The 17,351-nt window shown below is 39.8% G+C and overlaps 1 protein-coding gene across 2 annotated transcripts in view; it reads right to left on the bottom strand.

Moving 5' to 3' along the window:
* Positions 1–17,351, bottom strand: part of LOC122667665 (protein unc-13 homolog) — a 142,199-nt gene that overhangs the window by 75,519 nt on the left and 49,329 nt on the right. For both annotated transcript variants that reach the window (XM_043864037.1, XM_043864038.1), the window contains exons 15-17: positions 15,067–15,243; positions 14,824–14,982; positions 5,922–6,014 (exon numbers count right to left, since the gene is read on the bottom strand). In XM_043864037.1, coding sequence (XP_043719972.1) covers positions 5,922–6,014; positions 14,824–14,982; positions 15,067–15,243 — 429 coding nt within the window. The remainder of the gene's footprint in view (positions 1–5,921; positions 6,015–14,823; positions 14,983–15,066; positions 15,244–17,351) is intronic.

Genomic DNA, 17,351 nt, shown 5'->3' with positions numbered 1-17,351 from the left:
TCGGTGTTTCGGGTTGATCGAAATATCCGAAATATCTGAAATTTCGGATATTTCGGTCGAAATTTTGCATTTTTCTGTTATGTTTCGGTAGGTCATTTTGGTGGGTTTTAGGCCAAGTTAAGGCCTGAAACTTCATGGAAACCCTATTTTAGGCTATATAAACACATTTAAATGTTCAAAGTGCAACAATAGTCACCCAAAGTGATGTTTTGGATTTGCACCATTGATTGGCAATGTATGGTCAAAACCTAATGTATAACTTAGTTAATTACACATACACATTGTTAAGACTTTAAGTACTAGAGGACATAATAAATTAATGATTAATAAGCAATTTAAACAAGTAAATTGACTTGGAAGTTGGAAACATAAAGTGAATGACTCATAAGTCATAACTTAAGTCATAATATTAAGTACAATAAGTAAATAACAAGTTAAGAAGATGAATCTCAATATGACAATATCCCCAAAGTCCAATACAAGTCAAGTAGTCATCTAGTGACTCAAATGTTTACAAATGTTCTAATAATAATTACTCTGACGTCCAGGATCGACCCCACTCATAGTCCGATGGAGCCGACGTGCATTGTTCTCCGACTGTAGGACAAATGAATGCCACGTCATAGTATGGGAGAAGTGAAAGGATGAAGAACAAGGAGAAAAAAACCCAAAAAACCAGAGCTTGTTAAGTCTCGGTCGACCGAGACTAACGAGTTTTGGTATTTATAAAGCTACTTTTGAAAAAGGAATCTTGATATCTCGCGAGATTTTGATTTTGTCCCGAGATATCGCGAGATGGTTGAAATTTCGACCAAGTTTTTGCATTTTTTTTATTCGAGATGCTGTTTCGTTTCGGTCAGGTTGAGATACTCGAAATATTCGGGATCTCGACTGAGATTTCGCAAGATTTAGTACTATGCTTACAGGCAGCCTTCCCATACCTGTTGAAGAAAGACCTACCCTGACTCAGTGGTTATCTAATGACTCTATGGTAATGTCATATCTTATACTTTCTATGCATTCTTCCATTGCACCCAATTATCTTCTCCTTGACACTGCTACCCAAATATGGAAGGCCGCAAAGGATACCTATTCCCAGGTTGGGAATGATGCTCAGGTATATGAGTTAAGAAAAAAATTCATGACACTGAACAGAATGAGTTGACTATCTTTCAATACTATGCTGAACTTCGTAAGTGCTGGCAAGAACTTGATCATTACTCTGATTATCAGCCTACTACTACCAATGACATTGCTGCGTACAGGAAGCATGTCGATAAAATTTGGGTTTATGACTTTTTGGCTGGCCTTAATGTTGAATACGATCCAATTAGGGTTCAGATTCTCAGCAAGGATCCCTTCCCTACACTGGAACAGTCCTATGCATTAGTTCATATTGAAGATCAACGACGTGCAGCTATGCTTAATACTAAACCTTCGGATCGATCAGCTCTACACACTGGGACTGGTTCTACTCCTCCTATTGCTGGAAATTCCAAGTCTGAAAAGGCAGCAGTCAAATGTGATCCTTGTGGTAAGTTGTGGCACACTAAGGCCACATGTTGGAAGATACATAAACCAGCAGACTTTGAAGCTAAGCGTGCTGCTCAGAAATTGAAAAACAAAGCTAATCATACTAGGCTGTCACTACTACTCCTCGTACTGGTACTGGACTATCCAAAGATGAACTTCAAGCTTTCAATCGTATGTTACAGGCTTCCGCTACTTCTACTACATCGACTCCTACTAGTTCTTCCAACCCTCCAGGTTCAAATTTAGCCCACTCAGGTATTTCTTTTGTTGGTCATTGTGCATCGGTAGTCTCTTCTTCCTGGATCATAGACTCCGGTGCCACTGATCATATAACTGGATCCTCTAGCCTATTTCATCGTTATTCTTCTACTACTGATAAAGATAAAGTCCGAGTGGCTGATGGTTCTCACTCTTTAGTCTCTGGGAAAGGATCTATCAGTTGCTCTCCTTCTCTAAATTTATCTTCTGTTTTCACATATCCCTAAATTTACCACTAATCTTCTATCCATCAGTAGTCTTACCCGTGATTTAAATTGCAAAGTAACTTTTTTCCCTTCACACTGTGTTTTTCAGGATCTAGAAACGGGGGTGACGATTGGATGTGGTAAGATGCATGGTGGATTGTACCTGCTTGATAATGGGAGTCCTACTTCACCACCACCACTTCCTTCTCCTTTTCATCAAAGCTCATTAGTCTCTTCTGAACTTCAGCAATGGCATAAAAGACTAGGTCATCCCCCTTTAGGCACATTGTCTTTTTTATTTCTAGCATTAGTTAAAGAGTGTAATAAAGACGAATTTTTTTTAGGCCTATGTTTTGGCCAGACAACATCGTTGCACTTATTCTATTTCTAATAAAAGAAGTTCTCCTTTTAATCTTGTTCATTCTGATGTTTAGGGACCTAGCCGAAAACCTTCCCTCAAAGGCCATCGTTGGTTTGTTTCTTCTATTGATTGTTATTCTAGGAGTACATGGGTTTATTTAATGCATAACAAAAGTGATGTCTTCTCCTGTTTTCAAATTTTTTCATAAGATGGTTCAGACCCAATACAATGTCACTCTCAAGATATTGCAGAGTGACAATGGCAAAGAATATATGGATGGTTGGTTCCAACACTATCTTGCTGCCCATGTAATCCTCCATCAAACCAGTAGTGTCGATACCTCAGCCCAAAATGGTGTGGCGAAAAGGAAAAACCGCCACCTCCTTGAGGTGTCTCGGGCTATTATGTTTGCCCATTCTGTTCCTTCCCAATATTGGAGAGATGCTGTCCTTACTGCAGCCTATCTCATTAATAGGCTGCCTACCCGAGTCCTTGACTCACAAACCCCTGCTACTTTATTACAGGGATATTCCTCCTTTGTCGTTCCACCTAAAGTTTTTGGTTGTGTCTGTTATGCTAGGGATACCATATCCCCAGGCAAACTTGAACCCCGTGGCGTCTGTTGTATTTTCTTGGGATATTCTCCATCCCAAAAGGATTATAAATGTTACCACCCCCCCACCCGGCGTACCTTGGTCAGTATGGATGTTATCTTTCATGAAGTTCTCTCCTATTATCCATCTACACCTCTTCAGGGGGAGAATTTCAGGGAAGATGTGTTGGTTGAGCTTCCTGTACAGAACTAGCTGAATATGTCTCCTGTACAGAACCAACCGAATATTGACCCCACCCCTCTTGAGCCTTCTGCTCCTCCCCTCCCTCCTATTGAAGACAGAGAGGATTTTCCCCAGGGGGAGAACTTAGATGATGCTGAAAATCCCCTTCAGGGGGAGTTGACTCCAGTCCAACAAACCATTAGGGAATTTCAAAAGAAAATTAATGATTCTAATCTCAAAACCTACCACAGGGGACATTCCAAAAACACGCAGCTAGCATCCACTGCAACACCAGTACCAATCCAGTTGCCAGCCCTGGAACCAGATCGTTCTCCAGGTAACATCTCTTCTCCTTCTTCTCCTGACTTACCTATTGCTCATCGCAAAGGTATTCGGGCTTGCACTCGGCATCCTATTTCTCATGTAGTTTCTTATGATTCCCTTTCTCCATCCTTCCGTACATTTGTCTCTTCTCTTTCTTTTGTTTGTATTCCCCAAAATTGGCAGGAAGATTTTACAGATGGAAAGTGGAAGGCAGCAATGATGGAAGAAATGAAAGTCTTACAAAAGAATGATACATGGGAGCTTGTGGTTCTTCCTCCAGGAAAGAAACCAGTAGGATGTAAGTGGGTGTTTGTGGTGAAACAGAAGGTAGATGGTACTGTGGATCGATACAAAACACGATTGGTGGCAAAGGGATTTACTCAGACTTATGGGATCGACTATCAGGAGACCTTTGCACTAGTTGCAAAGCTAAACACTGTCAGAGTACTACTATCTAGTGCAATAAATCTGGGATGAGAATTGCAGGAGTTAGATGTGAAGAATGCCTTCCTCCATAGAGAGCTTGAGGAGGAAGTGTATATGGATATTCCACCGGGTTTCTCATGTGATAAAACCAGCGGCAAAGTGTGTAAATTGAAGCGTGCTTTATACGGGCTGAAGCAGTCACCCTGTGCATGGATTGGACGGTTTCACAAAGCTATGGTTTCTGTGGTTATAAGCAGAGTAATGCTGATCATACCAAGTTTATAAAAAAGAATGATGAAAAAATAACCATTCTCATAGTCTATGTGGATGACATTGTGGTCACCTGGAATGATAATAATGAGATCAGCAAATTGAAGACTTTACTTAGCCAGGAATTTGAAATAAAAGATCTAGGAAACCTAAAGTACTTTCTAGGGATAGAAGTTGCTTGACCTTCTAAGGGCATCGCTCTTTCTCAAAGGAAGTACATCCTAGATTTGCTGACCAAGACTGGAATGCTAGGGTGTCATCCTTCTGATACACCTATGGAAGCTACTACACAGCTTAAAGAAAAGGAGGGTGAACCTATTGACAAAGGTCCTTATCAGAGATTGGTCGGCAAGCTTATTTATCTATCTCATACACGACCAAATATAGCAGTCGCTGTGAGTATGGTAAGTCAGTTAATGCATGATCCTCATTCTTCTCACATGGATGTTGTTCTTTGAATTCTCCGTTACTTGAAGTCAGCCTCAGGAAAAGGAATTCTTCTGTCTCCAAATGGCCATCTTCGTGTTGAAGCATATACTGATGTTGATTAGGCTGGATCCTCTGATAGGAAATTCATCTCTGGCTATTGTTCGTTTGTTGGTGGAAACCTTGTTACATGGCGTAGTAAAAAACAGAACGTAGTGGCAAGGTCTAGTACCGAGGCAAAATTTTGTGCTAAGGCATAGGGTATTTGTGAATTGCTATGGCTTAAAGTCTTATTGCAAGATCTTGGTGTTCCTGTCCGTCTTCCCATGATGTTGTATTGTGACAACAAGGCTGCCATTAGCATTGCTCACAATCCTGTTCAGCATGATCCTACAAAGCATGTGGAGGTTGATAGGCACTTTATCAAAGAGAAGTTGGAAGAAGGATTGGTCTGTGTTCCTTTTGTGCAGTCTGCTGACCAACTAGCTAATGTGTTCACTAAGGGATCAAGTGGAAAAGTTTTTCATCCTATTCTTGTCAAGTTGGGCATGTTTGATATTTATGCTCCAACTTGAGGGGGAGTGTTAGAATAAGTAGTTCTACCCGATAGGGGTAGTTTTGTCCTCTTTTATATTTGTTCTCCCTTAGCCTATTCTTATTTGGGTATTCCTAATATGAATAGGCAAGGGTAGCTTTCCTAATTCTAGTATGATTATTGTAACTCTTTGATTATAAATAAAGGAGCTTGGTGATCCATATTGATCACTCAAGCATTCAGTTCTAAGGCTGTTTACATATATACATCTCTAAACCAAAAAAAAATTGGTACAAATTAATGAGTAGAGACAACACTATTCAATTCTAGTGTGTTTCTTCTCCTACTTCATGATTTGTATCCTTGTCTATTTTTCATTCAAAATAAATTCAATCACCACCCACAATGACAACCAAACTGGAGATCCCAAGGAGAAAACCCAAGCAGCCAACTTTCAAGAAAAGTTGAAACTTCACCATTTCTGGATGCTAAATGTGGAAAATATACTGCAATTACCAAAGTATGCCCAAAGAAAAAACTACCCAACACACAATTTTCTGACACAATGCCCTTGTTTAAACAACAAGGAATAACCCCAATAACATGTTTAAATCACAGGTAGCCCATAACCATATAGTGTCAAACAACCAACCTGAATAAGCTACAAGAAAATTTTCTATTTTACTGATCAAAAAGACAAATCTCTCATCAAATATCAAGGTGATTGTAATTCTCAAACAAAAGTGAAATATAATACATGAAGAAGCAACAAACTAAACATTTACTTCTTGACCATTAGAAATTACCTCCTGTTGAATAGCCCGTTCAACCCACCCTAAGAGTCTCCCAAGTTGTGAATTCACCCAACGCATCACCAGAGTTCCAGATATTGTCTCGATCTAAAACCAAAAAAAAAGGAAAATGGACAATTTTAACAATAAAAGAAGCAGAAAATGAAGACAACCAAACTAACTAAAAAATGGAATGCCTCAAAATTAACCATGCTTCATGCCACATTCTTTAACATTGCATGAGAACCTTGGAATGTGTAAATCACATGACAAAGGCAATGTCAACAAAACATGTCCAAACATTCGCAGAGAAAAGGGTGGAAAAATAAAAGGAAGAAGAAACGAATAATGCCGCTTTAATTTTTATATTTCATCTATTCTATCCACTAGTAATGTGTCCTCTGTGTGCAGCTTCAGTGACATAGTGCAATGCAATTGAGTAATCCAAATCTTCCAGTATTAGGAAACAGTTAGCCAACAACAGAAGAAATATAAACCTTCACTTGGTTCTATCCATAAAGAATGAGACATCCTGTCAGAAAAGGAGAACGGTATTATCTAGACCACGTTTTCTCATTCCATGATAGAGGACGGACCTCAGCGCAACGGTAAGGTTGCTCCATTGCGACCTAGTGGTTATGTGTTCGAGTCTGGAAACAGCCTCTCCGCGAATCGGGGGTAAGACCGTAAGACTGTGTACATTATGACCCTCCCCAGACCTGCAGTGGAGGGAGCCTCGTGCACTGGGTACACCATTTATTTTCTCATTCCACAATAGAGGCATCAAATTTCTGTCTAGGCATTCTGAGTGCTGACTTCTGATGTAAAGCATGGAGCTCTATTTAACAAGGGACTTTATCTTCAGCTTTAGGATAGGAGATTACCCACAGAAAGGTACTAACTCTGGATATTTATCAATTGAGGATGGCAGGTGTTGCTCACTCCCCTTCATATGCCACAAGTGTAAAGAGAATGGGGAATCAGTTGATCATCTCTTCTTGAGTGCCGTTTGCTAAAAGGATTAGTCTCACTTTCTCCGTCTTTCATGTAGAGTGGTCTTTCCCTAATGATGTGGTGGGACTGATATGGTTTAAGAACTCGAGCCAATTTGGGGCCAGGAGGAGATTCCTGTGGAGAGCTACATTCCTATTGGTTTGTGGTGTTTTGGGAAGGACAGAAACGCCGACTATTCCCTTATGTTTTCGCTTCGGAGGCGGTGATCTTTGAGAGAGTGAAAGTTCTTAAATGTATAACGTGAAGGGGACTCTATTGGCTGTTGGGTTCATTGTTATTGATCACAACAGGGGGAGTATCCCTATCGTGAATTCGTGATATGTTTATGGTTCAGTCTCCTTATGTGTTCATGTTTTAGTTTCCTTATTAGTTTGTAACTAGAGTTGTACTTGTACTCTTAGTGGGATTCCTACTTAGAGTCTGTGTATTAGCTACTAGCTAGATATATATATAAAGGTGGAGGACCACAATAGAGCGTGTTCTGAGTCTATCATGGTTCAGCAATGTTCTTACATCTTCTCCATCGTCTCTCTCCGTCTCTCTCGTCCTCACTCTCGGTTCCTTTCTTCACTCTTTCTTGTTTTCTTCATAGATTCTGGTTTGCTTTCTCCTTGGTTTTGTCACATGGTATCAGAGCTATGAAGAAGAGAAACAAATCTGAAAACCCTAGTTGCTGAAACATTTTTAAAAAAAATAACATAGGGTAGAGGAGCTTGTGTAACTCCATTGGTGGTTGGCAGCCCAACAAAAACTTTGAAAAGCATTTTAGATGCCCCATTGAGCTCCAGTTAGGGTTCCAATCATCACAATATGAAGTGCAAGATGCCAAGACCACGAGTAAAGAGACCGCACACCCCTAGCTTCTTCACAGCATCACCTACAGTGGCCCCCCTGGCATTGTTGAGGAAGGAGACCAGAATGTCAACTGGATGAGAGACAACAGAACAGAAAACACCAGCAAAGCTAACACCCAGCTGTAGATATTTGCAGCACTGGTCCTTCGGAGTGGAGATGACATGCTTGTAAATCATCTCTACCATGGTCTCAAAGGATGCAAACTTCATCACGGTATATGGAATCTGATGTCCCCAGAGTGGAACAAGCCCCTTGTACAACCCAAGATAGAAATAGAAAGCAAAACAGCAAGGTACACAATAGTTTTTTTCTTTTTTCTTTCCAAATTTACCCTTGTTCTTTGTGTCTAACTTCCTCCCTACCATATTTAATGTTATTGCCAAGTTCATCCCCAACAATAAATAGTAATTGCCCTTGTGTCCTCTCCTTTAGTCTATCAAGTGACCCTCCCCTGTTTGGTTATATACGGTCATGCCATTCCTCTTTTTACTTTGAGATATCTATAGTTCTGTCATTCCTTCCCTTCACCACTATTTCATTGAAAATTGAAATCGGGTTTTCCCTCCCTCGGGTGGGCCAATAATTGGGTTTAAACCCCGGATTGCATGGTTTACTTACAGATTTACCATTATCTTGTTCATCTATAGCTTGAAGATGACATGTATCACATAGTTGGATCGTCTTTCAGTTCAGTTTGGTGTTCTCACCTGCATTATATGTCCACATGTAGTCCTACACGTGAGAGAGAGAGATTACAATTATCATCTGGTATTCGAAAATTATTATTGTTATCTACTTTAGTCATCAGTTGACGATTATTATTATTCGCTTGTTCATGTCATCTGCTCATGTCTTCAGCAACAATATTTTCTTATGAAGATGGTTATACTTGTTGTATTCAGCAATAAGATTCTTTTATGTGGTTCCCAGCAAGTTCCCAACAACATTATGCTGCTACTTGTGGTTCCCAACAACCTTATGCTGCTACTTGTGGTTCCCAACAAACCTTATGCAGCTACTTGTGGTTCCAAGCAATCTTTTGTTGTGTTCTGTGGTTCGCAATAAACTATACTGCATTTTTATTAGTGGTCCGCAGTAGCCAATACTGCATTTTTATCAGTGGTCAACAGTAACCTATACTGCACTTTATCAATGGTCCGCAGTAACCTATACTGCACTTTTACCAGTGGTTCACAGCAACTTATAATGCACTTTCTTTGTGAAGGTTACTACTTGCCTTCCTTGAGAAGGCCGTATGATGTTGTTATTTGTTAATGCTACGATATTTTGGCTAGCAGTTGAAATCTCTACCACTTATTTTATTCGTTGCTGTATGGATTTATTTGATACAAATGCTTTTCTCCACTGTTGTATTGATGGCTAATGTGCTTGTATTGAGACTTGAAGGTGGTGCTGCTGACTACTGGCTTCTACATATGGTTAACAGTACAAGTTGGGTTCTTTGTTCTTCCAAGCTGGAGCCTGGGATTATATGCTCCAGCTTGAGGGGGAATGTTAAATGTATAAGGTAAAGGGGACTCTATTGGTTGTTGGGTTCAATGTTATTGATCACGATAGGGGGAGTGTCCCTATCGTGATATGTTTATGGTTTAGTATCCTCATGTGTTTATGTTTTAGTTCCTTTTCAGTTTGTAACTAAAGTTGTACTTGTACTCTTACAAGGATTCCTACTTAGAATCTGTCTATTAGCTACTAGCTAGATATATATAAAGGTGGAGCCGTGGAGGACCACGATAGAGCGTTCTGAGTCTATCATGGTTCAACAGTGTTCTCACATCTCTCTCTCTCGCTTCCTTCCTTCTTCTAGTCATAGATTCTGGTTTGCTTTCTCCTTGGTTTTGTCACAAAAGTGAAAGTGACGGTAGCTCAAAGGCAATGGCGAATTCACTATTCAAGGATATCCCATCTACTTTTTTCTTTACAAATTGGGACAAGGTGCAAAGATCCCACATCATCAAGGAGAAAGCACGGGTGGTATGGACTCCCCCCCAACCCCCCTTCAAGGGAATAGTGAAACTAAATTTGATGGAACCTTTATAGGCAACTGGGGCCAGGAGGAGTTGGTAGTCTTATTAAATCCAGTACAGGGGAAATGTTGAGGAGATATACAAGTCCCATTGAAGAAGTGAATTCAATTACAGTGGAGCTTCATTCGCTCAAGATGGGACTGCAGTTAGTGTTGAGAGAAGATTTTGACAAAAAAAAAATATATAGTTGAGGGTAACTTGTCCACCATCATTAAAACATCAACAAACACAGCCTTATCCCAACTTAATGGGGTCGGCTACATGGATCTAAACAAACAGAATAGAGAAAAACATAGATATACTCTAAAAAAAAGGGAAGAAAAGATTGGAGAAGAGGGATGGGGAAAGAGATGAGAAAACACAAAGGAAAAGGACAAATGGATGATTGGAAATAAATAGAAAGATGAAAGATAGTAAGAGGCAAAAGGCACAGCCCAACACGTCAGGATAATCTCAGCTAAATGGGGTCTGCGACATGGATCCTTGCCCTCCAATAGGCTCTGTCCGAGGTCATACTTGGGACCAGACCTAGACTATGCATGTCCTTCCTCACCACTTCTCCACTTGTCCACCATCATTGCATGGGCTAAATCCAGCACAAAGGGTCCACGGAGGTTCACTCATGTTATTAGAGTAGTCGAATTTTCTGTATTTTCTGTCTTCTAATTTTGTAGCCTTATAGCCTGAGTTTTAAGTATCAGTGTGTATCATATTGTATCGACCGATAAGTATCGGTATCAGAGGGTATCGATATGATACTTATTTTTCAAAAAGAAAATGTATCAACCGATAAGAGTCGATACAGTCCAATACGTAGCTGATACGATCCGATAGGGATTGATACAAGTAAGATACACTTGATAAACCTCCTTTAAACCTGCAAAACACAAACCTTGAGTGAGATAAAAAAAACTGAGAGCAACCGAAGGCCTTGGAAACTTGTTTTTCACTTTGATCTAAGTTGGAGAAAATTATTAGGCACAAAAAAAAATGACCCTAATCTTCACCATTTCAACAAGTTTTGGGGATTTATAGTGCTCAAATCATGGAGCAAAACAAATTTGGGCGAAACAAAGGTAAAGTTGCAGACTTTTTTTGGGGTGCTCAAATCGTTTTTTTTTTTTTTTATATATATACATGAATACATTAGGTAAAAAAAACTCAAATCCTAACATCAAACTGAAATATACTAACATATTGCAAAATAATATGTTTTATGCTTCAAAACTGTATTTTATATGTATCATATGTTAGAGTTCATGTAATAAGGATACTTGATGCGGATCCGGGTTCCAAAACCCAAATCGGATCACTTATGAGCCCACTTCGATAATACAAGTGATGGCAAACTTGTAATTAACAGGAATCAAACTAATTGAGGGAAAATAATAAATTGTGGATAATAGTATAGTGTATAGAAAAGAGTAAACTTGGAAATAACATATAAGAAGAAGGGGTAATTGAAGAGTAGAGAATGATTGCTGGGAAGTGAAGAGGAGAGAGAAGAATAATAATGAAGATGGAGAAGTAAAGGGAGAGATTTAGAGAGAGATTTAGAGCGAGAGAGAGAGAGACAGCACACTCATATTGTTAACCCGCAGGTAAACCCATTCTTCAAATTCAATTCAAACCAATCTCTTGTGGAGGTTACAATCTTGTATTTAAAGAAGAAATAAAGACTCCTAATGGTAATTTAAAACTGAGATTAAACCCTAAAACAACTCTATCTTTAATTAGCCTATTTAAACATAGAAAGGACTCTACCGCTAATAGGTAACCCATTCAAAGTAAAATATTACAAGAGAAAATCCCAATAATAAATCTAAATAAATAACTAACTAAATATCCTATTAAACCCAAAAAATTAATTGGACCAGGTTCACCTTCATATGGGTCCCCCAACAGGTTTGGGCCGATCCAAGGGATTGCTCCTGCATCAGTACTTTAGGTACATGGGTGTTATGTTGTAATATTGCTATAATGTGTTTTACCTTTTTTTACCTTTTACCTCCTTTGACTATGTTATATTAGCTTGGGGGCAAAGGATGTAATATTCTCTTGTAATGCCAACTTGCTAAGTAATTCAATACAGGAGAGAGAAGACTTTTCTCTCCCACAACTTTCTACCGCCATTTGCTTCTCTCCTCCTCTTCATCTTCTTCTTCTACCTCTTCTTCCCTCCATCATCTCCTTCCTTCTTTGCTAAATTGCTACCTTTGATTTACAACTTCATAAGCACATCCATGCATTTCTTGACCATTTCCATCCGTACATTGCGTCTCTCCGATATAGGCCTAAGTAGGGAGCGTGTAGGGAACATATAGTGCTCTTGTTTTATTTGATTGACTGTCATTGATTCGAATTAACTGACTCAGGAACTTTCCCTTAGGGTGCATTCCTAGTGAGTAAGCCGAGTTCTTCCCTTGATAGAAGTGATACGATACGTGTCTTAAAATTACCCCTCTAATACAATATCCGATACCAATACATAAATCCTTGCTTATAGCAATTAGCTCTAGGTATCACTGGATGTCATAAATTATATGGCTTTGCTTCTCTTGTTTTTCTACTTTCAGTTGTCACTTTCATGCAACTCGTGCCTTTGTACCATTGCTTCTGATTCAATTTTTAAACACTCAACTTATTGCTTACCAAAAGAAAGAGAGAGGCAGAGATAGAGAGAGATAGACTTTATTTTCAAAATTCTTCCATGTAGGACAACCCCACGTGGCCCTTACCCATGTTAAATGCCAGCACCAACACTTCTTCAGTGAGCGTAAGATTTTCACAACAGGTGCTAGGTCAGGCACCCAGTAACCGTGTCAAAATTTTAAACTCATATCCATTTCTTTCATCTAGAAAACACAATCAAGACGGAATCCAATGCATGAAAAGGAGACAACAGCCACATATATTATTCTTCATTCAATATGAAGTTCTCGTGTTCCTATCCACAACCCCACATAAGAGATAGGGGACCATTTCCTGAAAGAGTCACTCTTCTGAGGGGCAAAAGGTATAGAGAAAGGTGGTTCCTTGTAAGCAAACAGAAACATGTCCAGTATGGAAAAATGAAAAACTGAAGTATCCTGACCCAGACAAGTACTGCAGTCAGGTCTACAAGCAAGGAAATAAGTAAGATACGAACCGGGCCAATTGGTAGCTACTGATACGGTAAGGTACAAAGATGGCACAGTAATAAATAAATAAATTTTATCGAACCAATATTGACCGTCTCAGTTGATAGGACCCCAGACGGTTCGATACCGACTCAGTACACTTCGAAACGGTCAAGATGCAGATATAACCTGCAAAAAGAGGAAGGAACCCCTAATTTTACAGAAAGCCGAGAGCAGACACTGCCACTGGCCAGCATCAGCCATGCCAACCCACTACCTGGCAGTAGCTGCAGCAAGGAAAAAAGAGAAGAGAAGGAGAAGAAGGTTAAAACCCAAGAAGAAGTGAAGAAGATAAAAACAGAAGATGAAGATACTTACCGGTGTTGGGTTGCAGTCACAGCATCGGCCCTCGATCAAAGCTTCCATATCCGCAAGAGAATTAAGATCATTGTCTTCCTCAATGAAAAGCGTCTTTGTGGAGTACCCTCCATGTTTGCAGCAATACTTGCAGTTGCAGGGGTTCCTTGAGAACTGAGATCCAGAGAGAGAGAGAGAGAGAGAGAAGGTGGCAAGATGTGAAAGACAGCTATGGGCAGAACTTACAATGGGGGTTGATGTACAATTAGTTCCTGTGCACAACCCTATGGATAATGATTGTATCTCCACTCTTAAAGTATGTCAATAAGCCCTACCAAGTGACCCTGTATGACCTAATAATATCGGGCTAAAAAAAGAGCATCCCAGTGTACAAGGCTCCTGCTACTGCAGGAGTGCAGGGTCTGGGAGGGGCAAATGTACGCAGCCTTACCCCCTGCTTCGCTGGAGAGGCTGTTTCTAAGTTTTGAACCCACAACCAACAGTTTGCAATAGCACAAATTAACTGTTGCGCCAAGGCTCGCCCACTTAATATTAAGCTATCGAAATAAAATCATAACAGGACCAATTATATTATTATTCTGGGCAGCAAGGTATTTTTACTTTCTTTATTTTGGGAAACAAGGTATATTCAGTATTCGGGGCTTAGTAATTGTATCGGGATTTGATTTGAGTCTAGTTAGCTATATTATTATTCTTCGTTAAATTTTGGTTGTTAATTTATGTAAGCAAATCTGACTTTGAGTTGTTTTATTTCATCTTTTAGAAGTTGTTTATCATTCCAATAACTTTCTTTCGGCCAATTTTTCAATGGTACAAAACAAAATACCCTTGTCCTTTTCTTTAAATTACTGAAATGCCACCTGACATCCTCATAGTTTACTCGAGATCTAGGGCAGTAGGGTGTTAAAATTAATCAAAAGAAACTGAATTGGACGCTCCAGACCCCCTGCCCTGGGTCTGTGCCCCCAGCCCCCCTACCACTCACAACCTACTTGCACACAATTTGGGCCCTAACTGATCTGCCACACAGTGAATATTGGTTCCGACCGCCTAATGTCCTATGGTCGGACGAAATTACTACTTATTTATGGTGTATTATGCTTCAAAACAACATTTAGTACGCATCTTAATCATATTCACGCATTTCTTAAGCCTTTCTATGCATTTCTTAGCGTCTCTCCGATACATCTCCAAGACGTCTCTCATAACCATCCCCCCGCTATGCTGACCGATACCATCATACCAATACTCGACACCTTTCTTACAAGTAGCATATGCTAAAATGAAAACTTATGCATGCATGACCACAAGTACATAAGTTATTGTTTCAATATGAACAGAGAATGTAATAATAAGATCGAAAGTTGATCGTGCCTAGCTAATTCTAAATTGAGTTAAAAGACACAAAAGATAAAGTAATACTAGCAAAAGATTTTATCCAGGAAATCTTAAAAAAAAAAAAGGGGAAAGAACAGTCCCAGGATGTGAAGTAAAAAGCCTGACCTGATATAGTTTAAGTTTTTGCTTGCAATAGGCATCCACATTTTCTTCTCCACTTGTAGATGCAATGAGTGCTAATACACAGTACTCAAGGTTATCCGCTGCCGGAAATACAGATACAACATCCTCCGTCAGATGTTCAACACCATCAACAAAAGGTTTCTGAAGATAACACACCAAATAAGTTCAATAGCTCTAGTAACCATTCCACATGTCAACTTTAACCATCATGTACTATAAGCTTACCAACTTGTTCCCATAAAGCTTATGCAGAAGGGATGCTGAAACAAGAGTTGCTTGGGGATCCCATTGAGATAAAACGGGCATGTATATTGTTGATTCTTTTTTCAGTAGTTTTTTAGTCTCTTCTGCAAGTAAAGCTAATGAATGTTCCTGCACTGTCGCTGATGTGACTTCAACAGCCTACACATTTTTAGAAAGCAAACAAGATCTCATTTTTTAAACCAATAGAAAATCAAGGCTAAGATGAATAATGAACTTTTGGGATTTTCAGCAATCTAGAGGCTGGGGATAAAATTCAACACCTAAATTGCTGCATTTTGGATCTCCTGGCTCCAAGTACAGAGGATCTGCCAGAAGAGATCAGGGTAGAGGTAGGGCTGTAGGGTAGGAAGGGGTAGCCCTTATAGACAGACCCTCATCCTGCCTCTCCTTTCTGCTTATTTCTTGTTCACCTTTCCTAACCCTCATCCGGTCTCTCTCTCTTGGGTGGTGAGGCTTGTGGGTTCTTGGTGGTTGTTAGGTATGGGTGTCTGTCACATGTCATTTGTGGCCCATATTTTCTGTATGAACTGGCTGAGCTTTTCTTCCACTTATGTAGGTGTGGTGGATTTGAGAGTGGAGAGGAGGAAAAAAGGGAGGTTAGGTTGTTGGGAGCAGATGCCGAGCAAAAACTTAAGTCTGGGAAAGTCAACGAGAAAATCTCATTCCTAAGTCCCATGCTGGAAAAAAAAAAAAAAAAAACTGACAAAGAGAAAATTGATACCGACAGGCCTTCAGGCAAGGGAATGAAAGATTAAAATGGTCACATGCATGTCATTAACAAAATCCAAGCAAGCATCTGTGTGCAGGGAGAAGGCAATGGGTTGTGCGAAGTCATGCCTTGGGTCGTATGAATATCAGGTTGTGAGAGACTGCCTTAACCTGAATGTTATCCATTTACTGAGCATCCCAACACTAACAAGACCCACCAATACATGGGTCATGTTTCGGTCAACAAGCACCAGCAATTGTGTTAGTTTCATCTGCTATGACCTTATCGTGACAATGCCATGTTAGTTTAGTACCAATAGGTTGAGTTCAGGCTATATGTTGATTAAAGTCTAAATCTGTTTTCAAATTGACAATGAACCAGTTTATTAAATGGATACATTAAATCAATTTCCTCCAAAGGTAAAGCAAAAATATGCATTGTAGAATTCCATGAATACTGGCTCGAGTCAGAGAGACTACAGCCATCTTTATTTATGTTGAATTATTTATCCACCCGTATCCCCCTTTGGATAGTCCGTTGTGTTAGAGCTCCTGTATGATAGACATATTGTTTTCTCCCTTTCCTACAAGGTCGGCCTTTTAGAGGAAGCGGTTTCTACATGGTATCAAAGCAGACAAGGGTCACGGTATCGAGTCCCTCTGGGAGCAGGCAGGTGTTGAATTATTTATCCATCCGTATCCCCCTTTAAATAGTCCGCTGTGTTAGAGCTCCTGTATGATATATATATTGTTTCCTCCCTTTCTTACAAGGTCGGCCTTTTAGAGGAAGCGGTTTCTACAATTTATAATAAAGAGAAGAACATTCTGGAATGAGTATAAGGACAGAAATACCCTTATGACTATTCTAACCCTGAACCCATATTACAACACTCCCCCTCAAGTTGGTGCATTCATATCAAACATGCCCAACTTGCTAACAATAACTTACTGCTGATCCCTTTGGTAAGGATATCAGCCAACTGTTCACTAGACTGGATAAATGGAATACAAACTGTTCCCTCTTCCAATTTCTCTTTGAAGAAGTGTCGGTCAATCTCAACATGTTTGGTACGATCATGTTGGACCGGGTTGTGAGCAATGTTGATTTCTGACTTGCTGTCACAGTAGAGCCGCATTGGAAGATCAGCATTCATCCCCAAGTCTTGAAGAAGCCCCTTGAGCCAGAGAAGTTCACAAATACCCTGTGCCATAGCTCGAAATTCAGCTTCAGCACTAGATCGAGCTACAACAACTTGTTATTTGCTTGTCCAAGTAGTTAGGTTCCCTCCAACAAATGTGCAATATCCGGATGTGGACTTCCTACCATCAGGACTGCCAGCCCAATCTGCATCAGTGTATGCTTCTATCCGGAGATGGTTATGTGAAGAATACAAGACTCACTTCCCAGGAGAGGACTTGAGGTAATGGAGTATTCTGCATGCTGCTTCCAAATGAGAAGAGTGAGGATCATGCATGTATTGACTGATAACACTCACAGCAAATGTGATGTCTGGTTGAGTATGTGAGAGAGGTATATC

Source organism: Telopea speciosissima, chromosome 7 (genome assembly GCF_018873765.1).
Source record: "Telopea speciosissima isolate NSW1024214 ecotype Mountain lineage chromosome 7, Tspe_v1, whole genome shotgun sequence".
NCBI lineage: Eukaryota > Viridiplantae > Streptophyta > Magnoliopsida > Proteales > Proteaceae > Telopea > Telopea speciosissima.
This window is presented reverse-complemented; position numbering and strand designations above follow the sequence as displayed.